Source organism: Hyla sarda, chromosome 1 (genome assembly GCF_029499605.1).
Source record: "Hyla sarda isolate aHylSar1 chromosome 1, aHylSar1.hap1, whole genome shotgun sequence".
NCBI classification, from domain to species: domain Eukaryota; kingdom Metazoa; phylum Chordata; class Amphibia; order Anura; family Hylidae; genus Hyla; species Hyla sarda.
The window spans coordinates 72,140,661-72,163,498 of record NC_079189.1 but is presented as its reverse complement, the minus strand read 5'-3'; the positions used below and the strand labels follow the sequence as shown (position 1 = coordinate 72,163,498).

Sequence of the window (22,838 nt, the reverse complement as noted above, 5' to 3'; positions counted from 1 at the left end):
AGTACAAGATATAATTTTCCCAATATACCCGATGCCCCTCTGTGTTAACATCTGTATGCTCAGCACGTTGTCTCAACCCTTCAAGGGAAGGGGAACTGCGCAGAGCTTCCCAGAAATGCTAATTTCCCTCCCCCATCTTGGGGCATCAGGGAGCACATTTCCCCCAGGTGAACTAGCATCTCCACCTTCCTCTCTCTCAGTACCAGACATAACAATGTTACAGGCATCATACACAGGGCATACACACTCCTTCTCTCCTCCTCCTTAGGCTCACAGGATTGAGACATATCACTCACTGCTGGTCCCTCATTCTTAAATGTCACCAGGGGCACACCAACCCCTCCCCCTAGCCCATCTCCACTAGGTTTTGGCATTGGCAATTCATTGTCACCACATTTTACAATAAACCCCATTTCACTTTTGGAAAACATTACTGGTTCAGTCACAGGTAAACATTTATCCATCCCCTGCACTCCCTCCCAGTTACCACATTTCACAGTGTCTCCCAAAGTCTCGCACAGTACCTCAGAATGAACAGGGCTCTCCCCTAGCCATTCCAGTGTGCAGGTAGTGTCCTCTGGAGCATAATGACAGAGCATCTGACCCAAATCATTCCCCAACAGAACATTAACAGGGATGTCCTCAGAGACCCCCACCTCCCGCAAACCTTTGCCTGTACCCCAATCCAGGTACACATGGGCCATGGGCACAGCAGGCCGCACACCTCCAATTCCTTTTAAAGCCATGGTTCTTCCAGGGATGATGTCCTCTGTATCCACCACTTCAGGCCGCACCAAGGTAAAGGAGGCTCCAGAATCTCGCAAACCCACTGTCACCCGGTCACCCACAGTTACACTCTGCAGGTTATCCGCTCTTTTCTCCACCATTCCGGACAGCAGAAGAACGGCTGTGTGTCCTCCAGCTACTGGTGGAGAATTCTTTTTGTTGGGGCAAGTGGCACTCAGGTGCCCAATATTGTTGCATCTGTAACATCGGCAGGTGTCCCCCTGACCGAATGTGGCTCCTATTGCTTTTGGTGCTGATGGCAAGAATTTTCCGGCTTGCTTGGTGCTGCTGGTGGTGCTCTGTGGGTGTGTGGCTCCCCTCCAGGTACTTGCTCCAGCTTGTGCAGATCCACGGTTTGCTGTTGGTGCCCGGTTGTTGGCAAAGTCGTCTCCAAGTTCTGCTGCTTCCATTGCTGTCTTGGGCTTGTGGTCCAATATCCACTCTGTGGCTTCAAAGCTCCGTGTTTGGAGAAACTGATCCAGGACCATCAAGTCCTCCAGGGCCTCATAGGTAATGACTTGTAGGCGCCCAGTCCATTGCCTGAATGTAGTCCTTAGCTGACCTGCATGTTGAGTGCAGCTTTCTGTGGCACTTTGTTGCAAAGATCCGAAACTTTTTCCGATAAGCCTCTGGAGTCAGATTAAAACTTTTTATATAACCTACACTCTTCCTCTGAAATGTGACACCAATAGAAATGGCAACAAAAACCACCTATGGTAATACTCCTACAATTGTCACCATGAAATAATCACCAATAATGCAAGATTCATGCAAAAATTAGTATAAACTTTATTAGATAAACAATTACAAACTAATGGACAGACAACCCCACCCCTAAAAAACATATACCCCAGAATAGCACTAGAGCCCTGGTCCTGATTATCAAGGTGGTAAATATAAGGAACACTACATGAAATATTATTAATAAATCCCTCTAAATATCAATACGGTAGTGTATACATCAATACAAAATCACCGCTAATACAAAAATGATAAATGTCCATTAAACACTACTTGTAGTAGGCATGTTCCCACAGGCCATCCAGGGACACAGTGCACCCTCAACGGACGTCGTTTCGTGGGTCTCCCCACTTTGTCAAACTTTTTAGCAGGGCAGATTTTATTGCCTCATAGTCCTGGTCACTCTCAGAGGGAAGCGAAGCAAACACATCCAGAGCTTTCCCTTGCAGCCATGGGGTTAGATATCATCCCCACTGTTCCTTAGGTAGATGGAACTGCTGGCAAACCTTTTCAAATCCCCTCAGGAACACATCCAGATCTCTCTCCAACATGGGGAAATGTTCCAAGCGAGGTTTCTGGTCTCCTTGATCCTGCACATCACTGCGTGCAGATGAAGCATCCCCTCTCAGCCTCAGAACCTCCAGTTCATGCCTCCGCTGAGCCTCTCTTTCTGCCGCCTCTCTCTGCAGCTCATATCTGTGCCTCTCTCTCTGCAGTTTGGTACTGGAGAAGCAGTTGGAGTTTTATATTGGCATCCACATTCCCAAGGTGTTGTAAGGCAGTCCGTATTTAAGAGTCCAAGGCCTCATGTGGAGTACTGTCCTGATGGGGAGTAATGTTGTATTCCCCAGGAGATATCAGTCCTTGGATGGCAGTTACAGCTATAGGACTTTGTCTCATGTCACTCAGCTTTTCTGCACAGGCATCATACTCCACAAGATCAACAATAAGTTGTTCCTTGTTCTTCCTGCAGGAGGGATGTCCTTTTCTTGGAACATTAGCTCCAGTGCAGGCTTGGACTGCTTGCGATATGCCTCCATATTTCCGAGATGTGACAAAGGAGGTAAAACAGGAGATGGGGAGGACAGAACTGTCTTGCACTCTTTTTGTATGTCTTTTAAACCAGCACTGAGCTCTGTCTTTGGAATTTACACACAAGAGTATGTATGCAATTTCTTTTTAGTGCTAAGATTTCCTTACAGGTAAAATCCAGCAAGCACTAAAAATCTCTAAATATGTCCCGACGCTGCCACCAATTGTCACGATCACACCCTATCGGTCCAGCCAAGACATTAGAGAGAGTGTGATGGTGCAAGGGTTAAAGCCGCCAGACCTCTGGGTATCCACTACTAGTCCCAGCAAGTCACCAAATTAACCCTTAGATAAACGTGTTTCACCAGAGCTTCCTTCAGAAAGGTGAGCTCATATATTTAGAGATCAAAGACCAGAGCTGATTAATTAAACATTTAATCTGATAAAAAGTATCACAGTGCTATGCATAAAAATAAACAAATAACATACAGTTACAAAAATATGAAAGAGTTTAGCCAGGCAAGCTCAGAAAACAAAAGATGAAGATCTTACAGCATGATGATATAGCAGTCCATGAGAGTGCTGTTCTTAGGATGGTCTTGTCAGCTTCCCCTGACCAGTATCTCAGTTCTCATAATGGCCTATCTGGAGGGGGAGAACCTTCATCCCCCCCCCCCCCTATGATCTCACCAGGTGGGGGCATCTCTTATCTCATATATGGAACCAGAGACCCCTTACATGCTGCTGCTTCAAAGGGCCTTTGACTTCAAAAGTGCAGACAGACCCCAATTGACTGCAATACACAAACACACAGTCTGAATGACGCTCACCCCCAGGTCTTAGTTTATACACAGATACAATTATAAAACACATGTATGTTTCCATAATCAGGCCTTGGGCCTGACAATGGGGTATGTTCTTACTCAGAAAAAATGGGGTTACAAGTTTTGGGGTTTTTTTTTTCCCTATTTTCCCTAGTGAAAATGAAAAATTTTAGGAAACACCAGCATTTTTGTGAATTTTTTTTTTCATTTTCCCATCCAATTTTAACAAAATTCGTCAAACACCTGTGGGTTGTTAAGGCTCACTATACCCCTTGTTACGTTCTGAGAGGGGTGTAGTTTCCAAAATGGGGTCACATGTGGGTATTTCTTTTTTGCGTTTATGTCAGAACCGCTGGAAAATCAGCCACCCCTGTGCAAATCACCAATTTAGGCCTCAAATTTACATAGTACCCTTTCACTTCTGAGCCTTGTTGTGCGTCTGCAGATCATTTTACGCCCACATAATGGGTATTTCCGTAGGTGCGTAACTGTGTGCGTAAATATGTATATGTAGTTTACCGTTGAGAGTTTGAGCTGCAGCTGAATATTTGCTGCATCTCAAACTTGCAGTGAGAAACTCACTGTAAACCCCCCCCCGTGTGTGTACCCTGTACATTCACATGGGGGGGGGGGGGCAAACCTCCAGCTGTTTCAAAACTCCCAGCATGCCCTCTGGCTGTCGTGCATGCTGGGGGTTGTAGTTATGCAACACCTGGAGGCACACTGGTTGCAAAACACTGAGTTAGGTAAAAAAAAACTCTGTTTCGCAACCAGTGTGCCTCCAGCTGTTGCAAAACTACAACTCCCAGCTTGTACAGTCTATCAGTGCGTGCTGGGAGTTGTAGTTTGCAACAGCTGGAGGCATGCTGGTTGCAAAACACTGAGTTAGGCAAAAAACTCTGTTTCGCAACCAGTGTGCCTTCAGCTGTTGCAAAACTGCAACTCTCAGCATACACTTACAGCCAAACGGCATGCTGGGACTTGTAGGTAAGCAATAGCTGGAGGCACACTACTGCAACTCCCAGCATGTCCTTTGGCTGTCTGTGCATGCTGGAGGATGTAGTTATGCAACAGCTGGAGGCACAAAAATATGCCTCCAGCCGTTGCATAACTACAACCACCAGCATGCACAAACTACCAAAGGGCATGCTGGGAGTTGCAGTTGTGCCTTCTGCTGTTGCATAACAACAACTCCCAGCAAGCCCTTGTGTGCATGCTGGGAGTTGTTGCTAAGCAACAGCAGGAGGCCAGCCTTACCTCCTGCTGCTGTGAACTGAAGATCCGCCTGCAGTCGCTGACTCCGCTCCACAGGCCCCGATCCCGCCGCCAATTCAGGTGATCGGGGGCCCTAGCCACAGGTACACACTCCCGGCACCCGCTCTAGTCCTCTGGAACAGGGGTGGAGCGAGTGCCGTTAGGGACACCCCCACAGCAGGCATCCTGATTCATCGGCTGGTAACGGCCGACGAATCAGGATGATCGTGTGGTGGCACCAGTGCCACCTCACTCCTGCTGCTAAAGGATGATAGGTGCCATCCCAGGGACCCGACTGACCCGGAATTGCCGCAAATCACCGATCTGAATTGATCGACAACAATGGGGGGGGGGGGGGTGTCTCTCAGGACTCCCCCCAGACGTTGTCACGGGATACCTGCTGAATGATTTCAGCAGGCATCCCTGTCTGGTCCCTGCCTGGCGAGCAGCAGGGACCGAAAATACTCATATCTGTACGCCGAGTCCTTAAGGATCGGGGATGTAGGGTGTCCCCAAGAGGTTAAGGGGTTAGAAACAGTACAATAATAGAAAAGCATGTAAACATGGGCATTGTTTTAGTTATCTTGACCCACAAAATAAAGATTACATGTCAGTTTGACAGTAAAAAGCTTGTTGTTTTTCTAATAGCCGTACATTTTATGGTAAAATGAAAGGTATCGTTACAAAGTACAATTGTTTGCGCAAAAGACAAGCCTCATATGGGTCTGTAGATGGGGAAAAAAAAGTTATGGGGGGGGGGGGGGGGGGGTGATAACCTATGAAGAGAGGAAATGTTGACCAGTAGCAACCAGATTGCTTTTTCAGAGGCCTTTTCAATAAAAAAAAAAAGAGGCAATATGTATGCTATGGGCAACTTCTCTTTTCCTTTGCACAAGTTTTGGTTAAATTTCACCCACGGCTGGTAAAAGGTGAGGAGAAAAAAACCAAAACCCACATGGTGTGAACACAGCCTAAGGGTTAAAGGGGTGCTCTATTGGAAAACTTTTTTTTTTCTTTAATCAACTGGTGCCAGAAAAGTTAAACCGATTTGTAAATTACATCTATTTAAGAATCTTAATCCTTCCATCACTAATCAACTGCTGTATGTTCTACAGGAAGTTATTTTCTTTTTGAATTTCCTTTCTGTCTGACCACAATGCTCTCTGCTGACACCTCTATCCATTTTAGGAACTGTCCAGAGTAGGAGCAAATCCACATAGCAAACCTATCCTGCTCCTGACAGTTCCTGACATGGACAGAGGTGTCAGCAGAGAGCACTGTGGTCAGACAGAAATGAAATTCAAAAAGAAAATAATTTTCTGTAGAACATTAAGCATCTGATAAGTACTGGAAGGATTAGGATTTTTAAATAGAAGTAATTTACAAATCTGTTTAACTTTCTGGCACCAGTTGATAAAAAAAAAATGTTTTCCAGGGGAGTACCACGTTCATCTTACGAAGTAGAATGACGTTTCAGGGTCGCACGCCGCTGCCCTATTAATTATAACGGCGCTTACGTCACGCACAACGCATCTGTCCTAAAATAAACCAAACGCGACGCAGCAACTCACGCGCTGCCTTCCGCGTCGCAGTGACGTCACACCCCTTTTTACGTGCTGCCGTCCCATTGGCTAAGCGTCGCCCACTCATCAAGCTTCTCTGGTTCTCTCGATCGTCCAATCAAGAGGTTTGTTTGTTTGCCGACGTCACGTCGCCTCAGACGCTACCCCCGCCTCCTCCTCCCCTCCCCGTCTTCCCGCTCCAGCTTTCGCGCAGGCGCGCTGCGTTCTTTCTTTCGGCCCTATTGAGCCGCGGCTTGCGTTGTTTCTGTGTAGGTACCCTTTCCAGGCACGTGACCTCGCAGGCGCTTGGCCTAGTTTACCGGGAGTAGAAGCGGAGAACATGTCCAAGCGGCACCGGTTGGACCTGGGCGATGACTACGCCACGAATAAGAAAAGAGGAGAAGGGTGAGTGCTGAGAGAGACGAGATTATGCCGCCGAGCCCGCTTCTTTGTCCGTTTTCTAATATGGCGGCGGCCATGAGACGAGAGAAGTACGCGACAAATAGCGCGTGCTCACCCGTGATGAAACGCTCTTATGTATCGCAGCGCCTCGGCTGGGCTTAGATACCTGGGCATACATAAGCTATTTCTGGCCTCAGATAGTATTTCCATGATTTACAATAGTAATCCCTTTATGGGGTATAGCACCCTGTATAGTGAGGTGTAGTATATAGTAAGCCCTGTATAGTGAGGTGTAGTATATAGTAAGCCCTGTATAGTGAGGTGTAGTATATAGTAAGCCCTGTATAGTGAGGTGTAGTATATAGTAAGCCCTGTATAGTGAGGTGTAGTATATAGTAAGCCCTGTATAGTGAGGTGTAGTATATAGTAAGCCCTGTATAGTGAGGTGTAGTATATAGTAAGCCCTGTATAGTGAGGTGTAGTATATAGTAAGCCCTGTATAGTGAGGTGTAGTATATAGTAAGCCCTGTATAGTGAGGTGTAGTATATAGTAAGCCCTGTATAGTGAGGTGTAGTATATAGTAAGCCCTGTATAGTGAGGTGTAGTATATAGTAAGCCCTGTATAGTGAGGTGTAGTATATAGTAAGCCCTGTATAGTGAGGTGTAGTATATAGTAAGCCCTGTATAGTGAGGTGTAGTATATAGTAAGCCCTGTATAGTGAGGTGTAGTATATAGTAAGCCCTGTATGGGGTATAGCACCCTGTATAGTGAGGTGTAGTATATAGTAATCCTTGTATGGGGTATAGCACCCTGTATAGTGAGGTGTAGTATATAGTAATCCCTGTATGGGGTATAGCACCCTGTATAGTGAGGTGTAGTATATAGTAAGCCCTGTATGGGGTATAGCACCCTGTATAGTGAGGTGTAGTATATAGTAAGCCCTGTATGGGGTATAGCACCCTGTATAGTGAGGTGTAGTATATAGTAAGCCCTGTATGGGGTATAGCACCCTGTATAGTGAAGTGTAGTATATAGTAGTCCCTGTATTGGGTATAGCACCCTGTATAGTGAGGTGTAGTATATAGTAATCCTTGTATGGGGTATAGTGAGGTGTAGTATATAGTAAGCCCTGTATAGTGAGGTGTAGTATATAGTAAGCCCTGTATAGTGAGGTGTAGTATATAGTAAGCCCTGTATAGTGAGGTGTAGTATATAGTAATCCTTGTATAGTGAGGTGTAGTATATAGTAATCCCTGTATGGGGTATAGCACCCTGTATAGTGAGGTGTAGTATATAGTAAGCCCTGTATGGGGTATAGCACCCTGTATAGTGAGGTGTAGTATATAGTAATCCTTGTATGGGGTATAGTGAGGTGTAGTATATAGTAAGCCCTGTATAGTGAGGTGTAGTATATAGTAAGCCCTGTATAGTGAGGTGTAGTATATAGTAAGCCCTGTATAGTGAGGTGTAGTATATAGTAAGCCCTGTATAGTGAGGTGTAGTATATAGTAAGCCCTGTATAGTGAGGTGTAGTATATAGTAAGCCCTGTATAGTGAGGTGTAGTATATAGTAAGCCCTGTATAGTGAGGTGTAGTATATAGTAATCCTTGTATAGTGAGGTGTAGTATATAGTAATCCCTGTATGTGGTATAGCACCCTGTATAGTGAGGTGTAGTATATAGTAAGCCCTGTATTGGGTATAGCACTATATATAGTGAGGCGTAGTATATAGTAAGTGTTATACCCAATACGGATTGGGTATAACACTATATATAGTGAGGCGTAGTATATAGTAAGCCCTGTATTGTTATAACAACCTGTATACTGGGGTTTAGTATATAGTAAGTCCTATGTTTGGTTATAGTGCCCTGTTTGCTGAGATGAAATACAATGCTCAAAAAATAAAGGGAACACTTAAACAACACAATGTAACTCCAAGTCAATCACACTTCTGTGAAATCACACTGTCCACTCAGGAAGCAACACTGATTGACAATCAATTTCACATTCTGTTGTGCAAATGGAACAGACAACAGGTGAAAATTATAAGCAATTAGCAAGACACACCCAATAAATGAGTGGTTCTGCAGGTGGTGACCACAGATCACTTCTCAATTCCCAACTTCCTGGCTGAGGTTTTGGTCACTTTTGAATGCTGGCGGTGCTTTCACTCTAGTGGTAGCATGAGATGGGGTCTACAACCCCCACAAGTGGCTCAGGTAGTGCAGCACATCCAGGATGGCACATCAATGCGAGCTGTGGCAAGAAGGTTTGCTGTGTCTGTCAGTGTAGTGTCCAGAGCATGGAGGCCCTACCAGGAGACAGGCCAATACATCAGAAGATGTGTAGGAGGGCAACAACCCAGCAGCAGGACTGCTACCTCTGCCTTTGTGCAAGGAGGAGCACTACCAGAGCCCTACAAAATGACCTCCAGCTAGCTACAAATGTGCATGTGTCCACTCAAACGGTCAGAAACAGACTCCATGAGGGTGGTATGAGGGCCCGACATCCACAGGTGGGGGTTGTGCTTACAGCCCAACACTGTGCAGGAAGTTTGGCACATTTGCTAGAGAACACCAAGATTGGCAAATTTGTGTCTGGTGCCCTGTGCTCTTCACAGATGAAAGCAGGTTCACACTAAGCACATGTGAGTCTGTAGACGCCGAGGAGAACGTTCTGCTGCCTGCAACATCCTCCAGCATGACCGGTTTGGCGGTGGGTCAGTAATGGTGTGGGGTGGCATTTTTTGGGGGGGCCGCACAGCCCTCCATGTGCTTGCCATTTGGTTGGAGTGTGTCAGCAGTTCCTGCAAGAGGAAGGCATTGATGCTATGGACTGGCCGCCCTTTCCTCTGACCTGAATCCGATTGAGCACATCTGGGACATCATGTCTCGCTCCATCCACCAATGCCACGTTGCACTACAGACTGTCCAGGAGTTGGCGGATGCTTTAGTCCAGGTCTGGGAGGACATCCCTCAGGAGATCATCCACCACCTCATCAGAAGCATGCCCAGGCATTGTAGGGAGGTCATACGGGCAAGTGGAGGCCACACACACTACTGAGCCTCATTTTGACTTGTTTTAAAGGGGTAGTCCAGTGGTGAAAAACTTATCCCCTATCCTAAGGATAGGGGATAAGTTTGAGATTGCGGGGGGTCCGACCGCTGGGGCCCCCTGCGATCTCTCTGTACGGGGCCCCGGCTCTCCGCCGAGATAGCGGGTGTCGACCCCCGCACGAGGCGGCGGCCGACACGCCCCCTCAATACATCTCTATGGCAGAGCCGGAGATTGCCGAAGGCAGCGCTTCGGCTCTGCCATAGAGTTGTATTGAGTGGGCGTGTCGGCCGCCGCCTCGTGCGGAGGTCTGCACGCCCCCTTCCCGCGGGCTGTCGGGGCTCCGTACAGGAGATCGCAGGGGGCCCCAGCGGTCGGACCCCCCGCGATCTGCAACTTATCCCCTATCCTTAGGATAGGGGATAAGTTGCTCACCACTGAATCACCACTGGACTACTCCTTTAAGGACATTACATCAAAGTTGGATCAGCCTGTAGTGTGGTTTTCCACTTAGATTTTGAGTGACTCCATATCCAGACCTCCATGGGTTGATAAATTTGATTTCCATTGATCATTTTTGTGTGATTTTGTTGTCAGCACATTCAACTATGTAAAGACGAAAGTATTTCATACAATTAGTTCATTCATTCAGATGTAGGATGTTATTTTCGTGTTCCCTTTATATTTTTTTGAAGTAGTGTATATAGTAAGCCCTGTAGTTCATACCAGCCTGGCTGGATTGAAAGGTCCATTATAACCTCATCGCAGTTTCAGAAATACTGTCCAGGCATGCTGGGAGTTGTAGTTTTGCAGTTTGTAAAAGTCCACAGTTTGGAGACTGCTGCCCTACGCATTGCAGAGAGTAAAATTTTGCATGAAATGCTGCAAAAAAGTTTACATGCTGCTGGTTTAATGTGAAACTAGTAGTCTTCGTAGCTTAAGACTTTTCCCGAGGCTACAGCGGTGAGGATACAGATTTGCCTTAAGTTCCATGCAAGTTTATCTTGGCAAATCTGTATCTTCAATGCTGTGTTGTTGAACTACAGAGTTCCTAGTAGATTAACCGCTTAAAGGAGTAGTCCAGTGGTGATTCAGTGGTGAGCAACTTATCCCCTATCCTAAGGATAGGGGATAAGTTGCAGATCGCGGGGGGTCCGACCCCTGGGGCCCCCCGCGATCTCCTGTACGGAGCCCCGACAGCCCGCTGGAAGGGGGCGTGTCGACCTCCGCACGAGGCGGCGGCCGACACGCCCCCTCAATACAACTCTATGGCAGAGCCGAAGCGCTGCCTTCGGCAATCTCCGGCTCTGCCATAGAGATGTATTGAGGGGGCGTGTCGGCCGCCGCCTCGTGCGGGGGTCGACACCCGCTATCTCGGCGGAGAGCCGGGGCCCCGTACAGAGAGATCGCAGGGGGCCCCAGCGGTCGGACCCCCCGCGATCTCAAACTTATCCCCTATCCTTAGGATAGGGGATAAGTTTTTCACCACTGGACTACCCCTTTAAGGACTAGGGATCGACCGATTATCGGTTTGGCCGATATTCACGATTTTGGACGTTACTGGTATCGGCAATTGCCCTGCCGATAATGCGATAATGCACCGCCCACCACACCCGCACTGCCCCATTGCCTCCCCCATCCCTGGTTTTATAATTACCTGTTCCCGGGGTCCGCGCTACTTCTGGCTCCTGCGGCATTCTGCATTATGCTGTGCAATGACGAGTGACGTCCTCAACGCTACGTCACCGCGCACAGTGACAGCTCAGGATGCCGCACGGGCCCCGGGAACAGGTAATTATAAAACCGGGGCTGGGAGAGGCAATGGGGCAGCGGCGGTGGTTGGACTAAGGACCGGCAGGGGGAGAGAAGCGGGTGGCGGCGGTCTCTGGCCATAGGATGGAGGGGTTTGGACTCAGGAGGACCCCAGGACAGGCAGGGGGAGAGAAGCGGGTGGTGGTCTCTGGCCCCGCAAAAGCCACTGCAGTTCATTGATTTAAAGCTCCCGGTTTAAGCTATCGGCGTGAAAGGCCACAGATTATCGGTATCGGCCCTAAAAAAAATCGATATCGGGTGATCCCTATTAATAATGCAGGGCGTACCTGTACGCCCTGCGCCCGGTCCCGGTATAAAGCGTGTCATACCTGGTTGGTCACGGCAGCTAATGACACGTGCGGCACGCTTTTAACCCTTTAGACGCTGTGTTCAAAGTTGATCGTCGCGTCTAAAATGAAAGTAAAAGCTTCCCGGCAGTTCAGTCTGGCTGATCGGGACCATCGCGATGTCCCAATCAGCTAGAACACAAGCGGCCTTTGTAGTGTCCGATTGGTGATTGATTGCTCCAAGCCTGAAATCCAGGCTTGAGCAATCGACCGCCGATTACACTGATCTTTGCTGTGTCAATGCACGCAATGATCTGTGTGTGAGATCGGTATGTTCAGTGAAATAGCCACCAGGGGGTCTATAACACTGCTAAAAAGTTAATAAAGATCATTTAACACCTTCCCTAATAAGAGAATCACACCCCTTTTCCCATAAAAAAAAAAAAAAACTCTGTAAATAAAAATAAACATGGTATCGCCGTGTGCGGATATGTTCGAACTATAAAAAATATATCGTTAATTAAACCGCACAGTAAAAAATTGCGTATTTTTGGTCACTTTTTATATCATGAAAAAATAAATAAAAAGCAATCAAAAAGTCAGTTCAATAAAAAAAAAATGGTACAGATCACAGCGCAAAAAATGAGCCCTCATATTGGCCCATACGCGGAAAATAGTTATAGGGGTCAGAAGATGACAATTTTAAACATATACATTTTCCTGCATGTAGTTATGATTTTTTTTTTTAGAAGTAATACAAAATCAAACCTATATAAGTAGGGTATCATTTTAACCGTAGGAACCTACAGAATATAGATCAGATGTAATTTTTACCCAAAAATGCAGTGCGTAGTAACTAGAGATGAGCGAACTTACAGTAAATTCGATTCGTCACGAACTTCTCGGCTCAACAGTTGATGACTTTTCCTGCGTAAATTAGTTCAGCCTTCAGATGCTCCCGTGGGCTGGAAAAGGTGGATACAGTGCTAGGAGACTCTTTTCTAGGAATGTATCCACCTTTTCCAGCCCACCGGAGCATCTGAAGGCTGAACTAATTTACGCAGGATAAGTCATCAACTGCCGAGCCGAGAAGTTCGTGACAAATCGAATTTACTGTAAGTTCGCTCATCTCTAGTAGTAACGGAAGCCCCCAAAAGTTACAAAATGGCATTTTTTTTTTTTCAATTTTTGTCTCACAAAGAATTTTTTCCGCTTCGCTGTGGATATTTTGGTAAAATGACTAATGTCACTGCAAAGTAGAATTGGTGCAAAAAAGTTTTTAGGTGAAAAATTTTAAGCGTTATGATTTTTAGAAGGTGATGAGGAAAAAATAAAAAAGCAAAAAACGAAAAGACCCTGCATACTTAAGGGGTTAAACCAGATATCCAGCGGCGGGGACATCATCAGAATTACACTTAAATGGATACCGGTTACGTTTTAAAGTGTTACTTTAATTTAGAATAACTTATTTAAAATGTTGCTCAGGTCAAAAGTTGACATTGCACTGGTTCTTACCCTTAAGACCCACTGCAGCATGTACCTCATTTCCTGGCTGTCAATCAAATCCGCCATTTTCAGTACATACGTTTATGGAGTTAAAAGGTCTGATTGGTCTGACCAGGGAGTGAAGCACTTCACCAGCCTACAACTCATGGTCACAGCAGGTATTGGAAGTGAGATCTGCTGCAATATAAACTTTTGGCATGTCTGAGCAACATGTCAAGTTATTAAATTGTATTTGTTCATTAGCTTCTTCACAAACACTTGTATGTGAAAATGTTACCTAAACCAGCCCCCTACCCCTTTTTCTAAACAGCCATTACTATGCTGTTCCCATACAGAGTTGCTGTGTAGGGGTAACAGCTTAGCTGCTCTGTTTTCTCACTGCTGTCAGTGTTGTACATCACTAAATGGCAATACTGGATCATGTGCTGGGTTCGCACTACAGAATCTCAAGGGCGGGACCACACAGACATTGCCGGTCCCCATAGATGTCAATTTTGTTTAAAGGATGAACAAGGAAAGCATTGCCACTGAAATTCCATAATGTACACTGGGCAGCAGTGGGATTCTGCAGCTTTGGAAATTGAAAGCCTGAGATCCTCTCAGAAATTTCTGTAGTAACTTGTGAGAAACCTAATCTCAGCTAGCTCAGTGGGCTAATCGGGTCCTCTGCGGCAAAATTACGGCATCTGGATCAGTTGAGAGGGTGGCGGGAGGTCCCTTGGCTCCTCACCCGTCCGATCAGCGCTTCAGTCAATGGTGGTGATGTGAGGAAAACTGTCTTGCGGCCAAATGTGTGACCGCACGGCTGGCAAAACTGCTGACTCGCCTAAGGGTTTATGATTGGCTGAGACACGAACACCCACCCCCTGGCATTGGTGGTTTGGGGGGGGGGGTGCGCTTCTCAGCTGATCCACCTTGCTGCGGAGGACACATGAAGAGCTGCACGGGACAAGTGACATATTCTCTGCTGCTGTTCCCCGACCTCCGCTCTCGGGGATCAGGGGTGCGGATAGTGTTGCAGGGACACAGTGAGCTATGTGTCTGAGCGCAGTGGGGATGTAGGGGAGTGTGCTCGCCCTCGCTATGTGTCCACAGTCCCTCCAGCTCTATCACCCCTCTTGCTCTCAGAGAGCGGATATCGGGGAACAGCAGTGGGGAGTATTGTGAGTTATTCCCTGCAGCGCTTCCTTTCCCTTTTTCTGAAAGCAGAGGATATAGGCCCTGAGCAGCAGAGCATCTGTTCCCAATCTCAGTGGGGAGACTGACTGCTACATCCCGCTGTTAGAGCGTGGCGATGTGCAGAAAACTGTCACAAAAGATCAGCTGACTCGTTTAGCCATATATATATGGAAGAATAAAAAATTATAGGGGTCAGAAGAGGACAATTTTAATACTAATTTCCATACAAAAAGTGATAAAACAAAACCCACACAAACTGGGCATAATTTGTTTCACCGTAGATTTTGTGGTAAAATAAGTGATGTCATTACAAAGCGCGATCGGTGGTGCAAAAAATAAACCCACATATGGGTCTGTTGGTGGAATATTGAAAGTGTTATGTTTTTTTTTTTTTTAGAATTCTACTTTACAGTGACATTAGTCATTTTACCAAAATATCCACGGCGAAGCAGAAAAAAGTGACATTTCGGAGGCTTTCGTTTCTAAGCAGTGCATTTTTCAGTAAAAATGACATCTTATCTTCTGTGGGTCCATATGGTTAAAATGATACCCTACTCATATAGGTTTGATTTTGTATTACTTAAAAAAAAAAAATAATTATCATAACCACAAGCAGGAAAATTTACACGTTTAACCCCTTAAGGACTCAGCCCATTTGGCCTCAAGGACTCTTTTATTAAGTTTTCGTTTTTTCCTCCTCGCCTTCAAAAAATCATAACTCTTTTTTAGGTTTTCATCCACAGACTAGTATGAGGGCTTGTTTTTTGCGCGACCAGTTGTCCATTGTAATGCCATCACTCACTTTACCATAAAATGTATGGCGCAATCAAAAAATACTATTTGTGTGTAGAAATTAAAAAGAAAACCGCTATTTTGCAAATTTTGGAAGGTTTCATTTTCACGCCGTACAATTTACGGTAAAAATGACATGTGTTCTTTATTCTTTGGGTCAAAATGATTAATGATTTATAAGACCTATACCGTATATACTCGAGTATAAGCCGACCCGAGTATAAGCAGAGACCCCTAATTTCAACCTAAAATCCCAGGAAAAGTTATTGACTCGAGTATAAGCCTAGGGTGGGAAATACATCATCCCCCCCCCCCGTCATCATCCAGACCCGTCATTAACATCCTCATCATCATCACCGCCTGTCATCATCCAGACCCTCATCATCATCACCTGTCATCATCCCCTTGTCATCATCCCACACATCCCCCCTTCATCATCCCCTTGTCATCATCCCACACATCCCCCCTTCATCATCCCCTTGTCATCATCCCACACATCCCCCCTTCATCATCCCCTTATCATCCCCACCCCCCTTCATCATCCCCTTGTCATCATCCCCTTGTCATCATCCCCACCCCCTCCTTCATCATCCCCTTGTCATCATCCCACACCCCCCCTTCATCATCCCACACCCCCCCCTTCATCATCCCCTTGTCATTATCCCACACATCCCCCCCTTCATCATCCCCTTGTCATCATCCCACACATCCCCCCCTTCATCATCCCCTTGTCATCATCCCACACATCCCCCCTTCATCATCCCCTTGTCATCACCCCCCTTCATCATCCCCTTGTCATCATCCCACACCCCCTCCTTCATCATCCCCTTGTCATCATCCCACACCCCCTCCTTCATCATCCCCTTGTCATCATCCCACACACCCCCTTCATCATCCCACACCCCCCCCCCTTCATCATCCCCTTGTCATCATCCCACACCCCCTCCTTCATCATCCCCTTGTCATCATCCCACCCCCCCCCCCCTTCATCATCCCACACCTCCCCTTGTCATCATCCCCACCCTCCTTCATCATCCCACACCCCGCCTTCATCATCCCACACCCCGCCTTCATCATCCTCTTCTCATCATCCGCCCTCAGTGGTCTTCAACCTGCGGACCTCCAGAGGTTTCAAAACTACAACTCCCAGCAAGCCCGGGCAGCCATCGGCTGTCCGGGCTTGCTGGGAGTTGTAGTTTTGAAACCTCCGGAGGTCCGCAGGTTGAAGACCACTGCGGCCTTCGACATCATCCAGCCCCCTCTCACCCCCTTTAGTTCTGTACAGTACTCACCTCCGCTCGGCACTGGTCCGGTGCTGCAGGGCTGTCCGGAGAGGAGGTGGTCCGGTGGCATAGTGGTTCCGGGCTGCTATCTTCACCGGGGGCGCCTCTTCTCCGCGCTTCCGGCCCGGAATAGAGGCGTTGCCTTGACAATGACGCAGAAGTACGTTGGCAATGAACGTACCTCTGCGTCGTTGTCAAGGCAACATGACTATTCTGGGGCCGGGCCCGAAGCGCTTAGAAGAGGCCTCCCCGGTGAAGATAGCAGCCCGGAACCACTATCCCACCGGACCACCTCCTCTCCGGACAGTCCTGCAGCACCGGTCCATCGCCGAGCGGAGGTGAGTACTGTACAGAACTAAAGGGGGGTGAGAGGGGGCTGGATGATGTCGAAGGCTGCAGTGGTCTTCAACCTGCGGACTTCCGGAGGTTTCAAAACTACAACTCCCAGCAAGCCCGGACAGCCGATGGCTGCCCGGGCTTGCTGGGAGTTGTAGTTTTGAAACCTCTGGAGGTCCGCAGGTTGAAGACCACTGCGGGTGGAGAGTTCACTCGAGTATAAGCAGAGGGGGGTGTTTTCAGCACGAAAAATCGTGCTGAAAAACTCGGCTTATACTCGAGTATATACGGTAACTTTATTTTTCCATATAAGCAGCAGAATGAGGGCTCATTATTTGCGCCATGATCTTATTGATCATATTTGCTTATATAAAACTTTTAATACACTTTTTATTACATTTTTTTTTTAAATAAAATTTTATTTAAGAAAAGCAGCTATTTGAGATTTTTTTTTTTAATTCGTGCCGTTCACCGTACAGTTTCCTCAACATTTTATTTTAATAGTTGGGATATTTACACATGCGGCGATACCAAATGTGTATAAATGTTTTTTTTTTTTACACTTTTTGTGGGTGAAATAGGGAAAATGGGACAATTTACACTTTTTTTTTTTTTACACTTTAATAGTCCCCATTGGGGACTATTTATAGCAATCATTCGATTGCTAATACTGTTCAGTGCTATGTATAGGACATAGCATTGATCAGTGTTATCGGTCATCTTCTGCTCGATCTCATACGAGTGGAAGGCAGCGGAGGCAGATGAGGGGACCTCCGGCTGCTGCTGGATGATTGGATCGCCACGGCAGCGCTGCGAGCGATCCTATCATCCATTTTATTGTCCGCAATGCTGCAGATGCCGTGATCTGTATTGATCATGGCATCTGAGGGGTTAATGGCTGATATCCGTGCGATCGCTGAGGTCCGCCATTACTGGCGGGTCCCTGGCGATCAGAAGCCAGGACCTGCCGCGCATGACTCAAGCATCGCTCCGATGCTCATGATTGTGTGTAGGACGTAAATGTAGGTCCTAGTGCGTTTAAGTACCAGCTCACCTGGACGTACATTTACATCCTGCGTAGTCAAGGGCTTAAAATTGTCATATTCTGACCCCTATAACTTTATTTTTCTGCATACGGACCGGTATGAGGGCTAATTTTTTGCGCCGTGATCTAAAGTTTTTATTGGTACCATTTTTATATTGAACACTTTTTATTCATTTTTTTTCATGATATAAAAAATGACCAAAAATACACTATTTTGGACTTTGGAATTTATTTTGCGTGTACGCCATTGACCGTGCGGTTTAATCAACGATATATTTTTTATAGTTTGGATATTTCCGCATGCGGCAATACCACATATGTTTATTTTTAAATGGGAAAAAGGGGGGGGGTGATTCTTACTTTTTATTTGGGAAGTTTATTTATTTATTTTTTTGCAGTGTTATAGACCCCCCATGGTGGCTATTTCACTGCACATACCGATCTCATACACAGATCTTTGCCGTGCATTGACACGGCAAAGATCAATGTAATCGGCGGTGGATTGCTCAAGCCTGGATTTCAGGCTTGGAGCAATCAATCGCCGATCGGATGCGACCGGAGACAGGTAAGGGGGACCTCCGCTCGCGTTCTAGCAGATCGGGACATCGCGTTATCACCGCAATGGTCCCGATCAGCCCGACTGAGCTGCAGTGAAGCTTTTACTTTAATTTTAGACGCAGTAATCAACTTTGAACACCGCGTCTAAAGGGTTAATAGCGCGCAGCACAACGATTGGTGCTGCGTGCTATTAGCCCAGGGTCCCGGTATGACGCAGAGTCATGGCTTGACCCCGCATTTTATACCAGGACCTGGCGCATGGCGTAAAGGTACGCCATGCATCCTTAAGAGGTTAAAAACTAAAATGTTTATTATCCCACATGGTTAACAGCATAAACAAATGCCAAACGCGCTGATTTTTGGTCGCATCATATATCAAGAAAAAATTCATAGAAAGTGATCAAGACATCCTATGAAAACCAATATGGTACTGATAAAAACTACAGATCATGGCACATAATGAATTTACCAGGTTTGAATTTAGCATAGAAACACAGAGCAAACTCACCTGCAAAATGGCTTTCTTTATTACACGTTTTTAATCTCAGCGCAGTAGTATTGACTGACTATCCTGTAGACAACATGACAGTATGAGTGTTCATACTTAATAGGGAGAGTTGCAGGCTCCTCTCTCTTGTAACTTAAGTCAATTGAGTGTAATAGGCAGGCCCCCGTCATAAGTTTTGTTCACATCAGTGTTTTTCCTCGTGTGTTATGGAATCAGCAAAACTCTGCCAGATCTGTTGCACAATGAAAACTCTTGACTTATAATGGCGTCTGTTGGGTTCTACTGAGGCGTTGGTCTTGTTTGCTGTGGATCCAGCTCGCCTTCTGACAGTCTCTGTTTAGGAGGATAAGCAGATGCTGCTTCCATCTTATTGCGGGACAGCATCTGCAACTTGTTTAAGTCTTTATGCTGTAATGCTGCCAAACTGCAGATATATTTTTCCACATTTGGAAAGCACGTGTATTTCACATTATTTAAATGAGGAATTTGCTGAAGATATTTGGCCATATACACAGCCAAATATTAAGAACAGATCTGTGCTCTGTGGAGGTAGTCTGTTTTGTCACTTGCCATTAGGACTATCACATGTAGCGCTTGAGATCTGCACCAAGTGATTCATAAACCACTTTACAGATTTTTAATCTTACGATTTTTCATATTTTTAGGAAGGACCGAGATAGAGATGACAGATCAAAGGACCGAGATCGTGACAGAGACCGTGAGCGAGATAGAGACAAAGATAAAGATTCTCGAGGTGCATCGAATACTCCATTTATTCCTGCTGGTGGAGTTCAGTCCGTGAAGCCAGCAGTGCTTCCCCAAGGTGTCAATCCATTCACCAATTTACCCCACACACCACGTTACTATGACATCTTAAAAAAACGTCTGCTGTTGCCTGTCTGGGAGTACAAGGAACGGTTTACAGATATCCTCATGAGAAACCAGAGTTTTGTCTTGGTGGGAGAGACTGGTTCTGGAAAAACTACACAGGTAAGAGGCCTTGACTGCAGCTAACTAATGCGAACTAAAGATCTGTCTAGTGATTGTATGTGGGTAAAATCGCACAATCAGTGTTCTAAACTCTAACGTTATTATATTATAGATCCCTCAGTGGTGTGTAGAGTACATGAGGTCATTACCAGGTCCAAAGAGGGGGGTAGCTTGTACCCAACCCAGAAGAGTGGCAGCCATGAGTGTGGCTCAGAGAGTTGCTGATGAAATGGATGTCATGCTTGGCCAGGAAGTTGGTTACTCTATTCGATTTGAGGACTGCAGCAGCGCAAAAACTATTTTGAAGTAAGTAAAAGGCTGAACACTGTACACTTTAATATGAGAAGGAACACTATTTTCTCTCAATTACTTCAGTAAAGTATGAAGTTCAAACTCTGATTATCTGGGGACTTTGCTTTTTATGCAGCTACTGTAGTTATTTATATGGCTATGAATGCAACAAAGCTTTAAAAGCCACCTGGGTCTTTGTTGCCTTTTGCAACAGCTGTTATCAGAGACATGTTCTTTAGGGGTCTGTTCACACATTCCAGATTTCCTGCAGAAATTTCTACAAACTCCAAATGTGTGAAAAAGTTGCGGAAATGTCGGCATTAAATCTGCCTTGTGTTAAAGGTGTATTTCGACATCAGGTGAAAATATATAAAATTCTTGCAGAAGCATATATAATTGCTTACCTGTCTGCACCAAATCAATTTGTTTTGGGGAACCTTAGTCCTGTGAGCAGTTGCTTAGTACTACAGAATGCATTGTTTCCTCTTAGCTCAGTGTTTCCCAACCAGGGTGCCTCCAGATGTTGCAAAACTACAATTGCCCGGACAACTGGAGGCACACTGGTTGGGAAACACTGCCTTAGCTCATCATCAGTCCTTCCACCCTGCCTACTTGTCTCCCACAGCAATCCTGCTGGTTCCCCGCCCAGACCATCTTATTTCATAGCAGGTAATTGCATAATTAGCAAAGTTGCAGCACATCCTAGATTCACCACCTGTCTGCTCCTCTACCTTTGGCAGCATGCAGTAAACACACCTCATTCTCTTTAAAATGTACCAATAAAGAGATGGGGAGAGATATAGAGATATATATATATATATATATATATATATATATATATATATATATATATAGAAGAAAATTGTTCAGCACTCCAACAATTGTAGAACATACGGTGAATTTATTCCTTCATTCCTTCATGTCCAAAAAACAGACGTTTCAAGATGCTTAAAAAAAGCTCCATTGAGGAGCTGAAACGTCGTTTTTTTTTTTTTTGGACATGAAGGAATAAATTCACTGTATTTTCTACAATTGTTGGAGTGCTGCACCATTTTCTTCTATTGTATGGACTGTGATCTGGCACCACACATCTTTGGTTGAGTAGCGCTGCATTGATTTTGATGAAATAGAGAGATTATATATATCTATCTCTATCTCTTTCACGACGTTTCAGCTCCTCAATGGAGCTTTTTTCAGGCATCTTGAAAAGGGCTCCATTAAGGAGCTGAAACATCGTTTTTTTTGGACATGAAGGAATAAATTCACTGTATTTTCTACAATTGTTGGAGTGCTGCGCCATTTTCTTCTATCTATTTATTTCCTTTTAAAAGGAAAGAGCAGATGTGTTTTCTCAAGCCTGAGACTAAATCACTTAAAAGCGTGCTGAAAATGGTAAATCAGTAATAACACTATATTAGTAAGTTATATATCTTAGCTTAATAGTTTTATTTACGTTTTTCGGATACTAAAATACCCCTTTAACATGCTCTAAGAGGGCATATTGTTAGGAGTGGTTTATCCCAGACAATCCTTGTATTAATCTCACATTAAAGGGAAACGGTCATCAGTGTCACCTGCACTTCCTATTTGTAGAGGCCGGTAGTGTGGGTGACACGGATAACGATATGTGGGACAGTGTCCAGGGGTAGGTTAGTATTGTTAGCATCAGTGTCACCCACTCTACCTGCCTGTTTGGGTATAGGGAAAGATCTTTCAGTCAAGTCCGGCAGTGCAGGATGAAGCCACCGCCCCAATGACTCATGGTTCGGCCAGCATGTAAGTGATAACAGGTTTCCTTTTAATATAAGAATATTTACAATAAATTGTACTTGACAGAGGAAGTTCACAGTATCTGTATAATTTCCCCTGATTATATGTTTTCTCTATTTCTACCTTTCCTGGAGTCCAGAGCAATTCACTTTCACAGTTTAGCATTTTTTCTAGCTGTGTGTCAAATCTTGTTGCCTTGAGTTTAGCGGCAGCCAACATAGCAATTCTTTTGGATCCATTTCATTAAGATTGGCTAATGAAAGCCAACTATTTAGTGGGGTTTGTTAAACAGAGGCAGGTGATCACACTGTATAATTATAGTAATTAATAATTACAGCCGGCTGTACGGTTTAATCATGCTGGGATGTGGAACTACATTGTCTGTTTATTTCTTCTTTGGAAATTAAATAATTTGTGCATAGTTTGTAGATGTATGTTGTTTTACTCAATTCTTCACTCCCGAAGTCCTTTTGTCTTCCTACTAGTAGCTCATGATAAAATGTTGGCTTGCGAGTACCTGGTACGTCATTCATGCTGGGTGTTGCTGTAGTCTGTATTCTTAAATTTGCCAAGCATACATTTTCCCATGTACAACAAAAATAGAGAAACACAGCCGCACATCCACCACTTGTATTTTGATCTACTTGCTGCTCAGCATAATTTAAAAAACAGGTGGTTGTTATACATTTTGAAATTATGCAAAGTAAGTAGATCAAAATACAAATGGTGGATGTGCGGCTGTGTTTCCCTATTTTTGTTATACATTTTCCCATCTTTGTGTGCTTTGGTGTCTTTCCTTTATCCTAAAATTTGCCGAGTTTAC

At 45.3% G+C, this 22,838-nt stretch overlaps 1 protein-coding gene across 2 annotated transcripts in view; it reads left to right on the top strand.

Annotated features, from left to right (window-relative positions):
- Positions 1-6,200: 6,200 nt before the first annotated feature.
- Positions 6,201-22,838, top strand: part of DHX15 (DEAH-box helicase 15) — a 45,208-nt gene continuing 28,570 nt past the window's right edge. Inside the window, exons 1-3 of one of the 2 annotated variants that reach the window (XM_056555645.1) lie at positions 6,201-6,324; positions 19,630-19,954; positions 20,067-20,260. In XM_056555645.1, the coding sequence (XP_056411620.1) occupies positions 19,898-19,954; positions 20,067-20,260 (251 nt within the window). In that variant the 5' untranslated portion in view covers positions 6,201-6,324; positions 19,630-19,897. Of the gene's footprint in view, positions 6,325-6,345; positions 6,605-19,629; positions 19,955-20,066; positions 20,261-22,838 lie in introns of those variants that run through there. The other variant, XM_056555634.1, reaches the window with a different exon arrangement.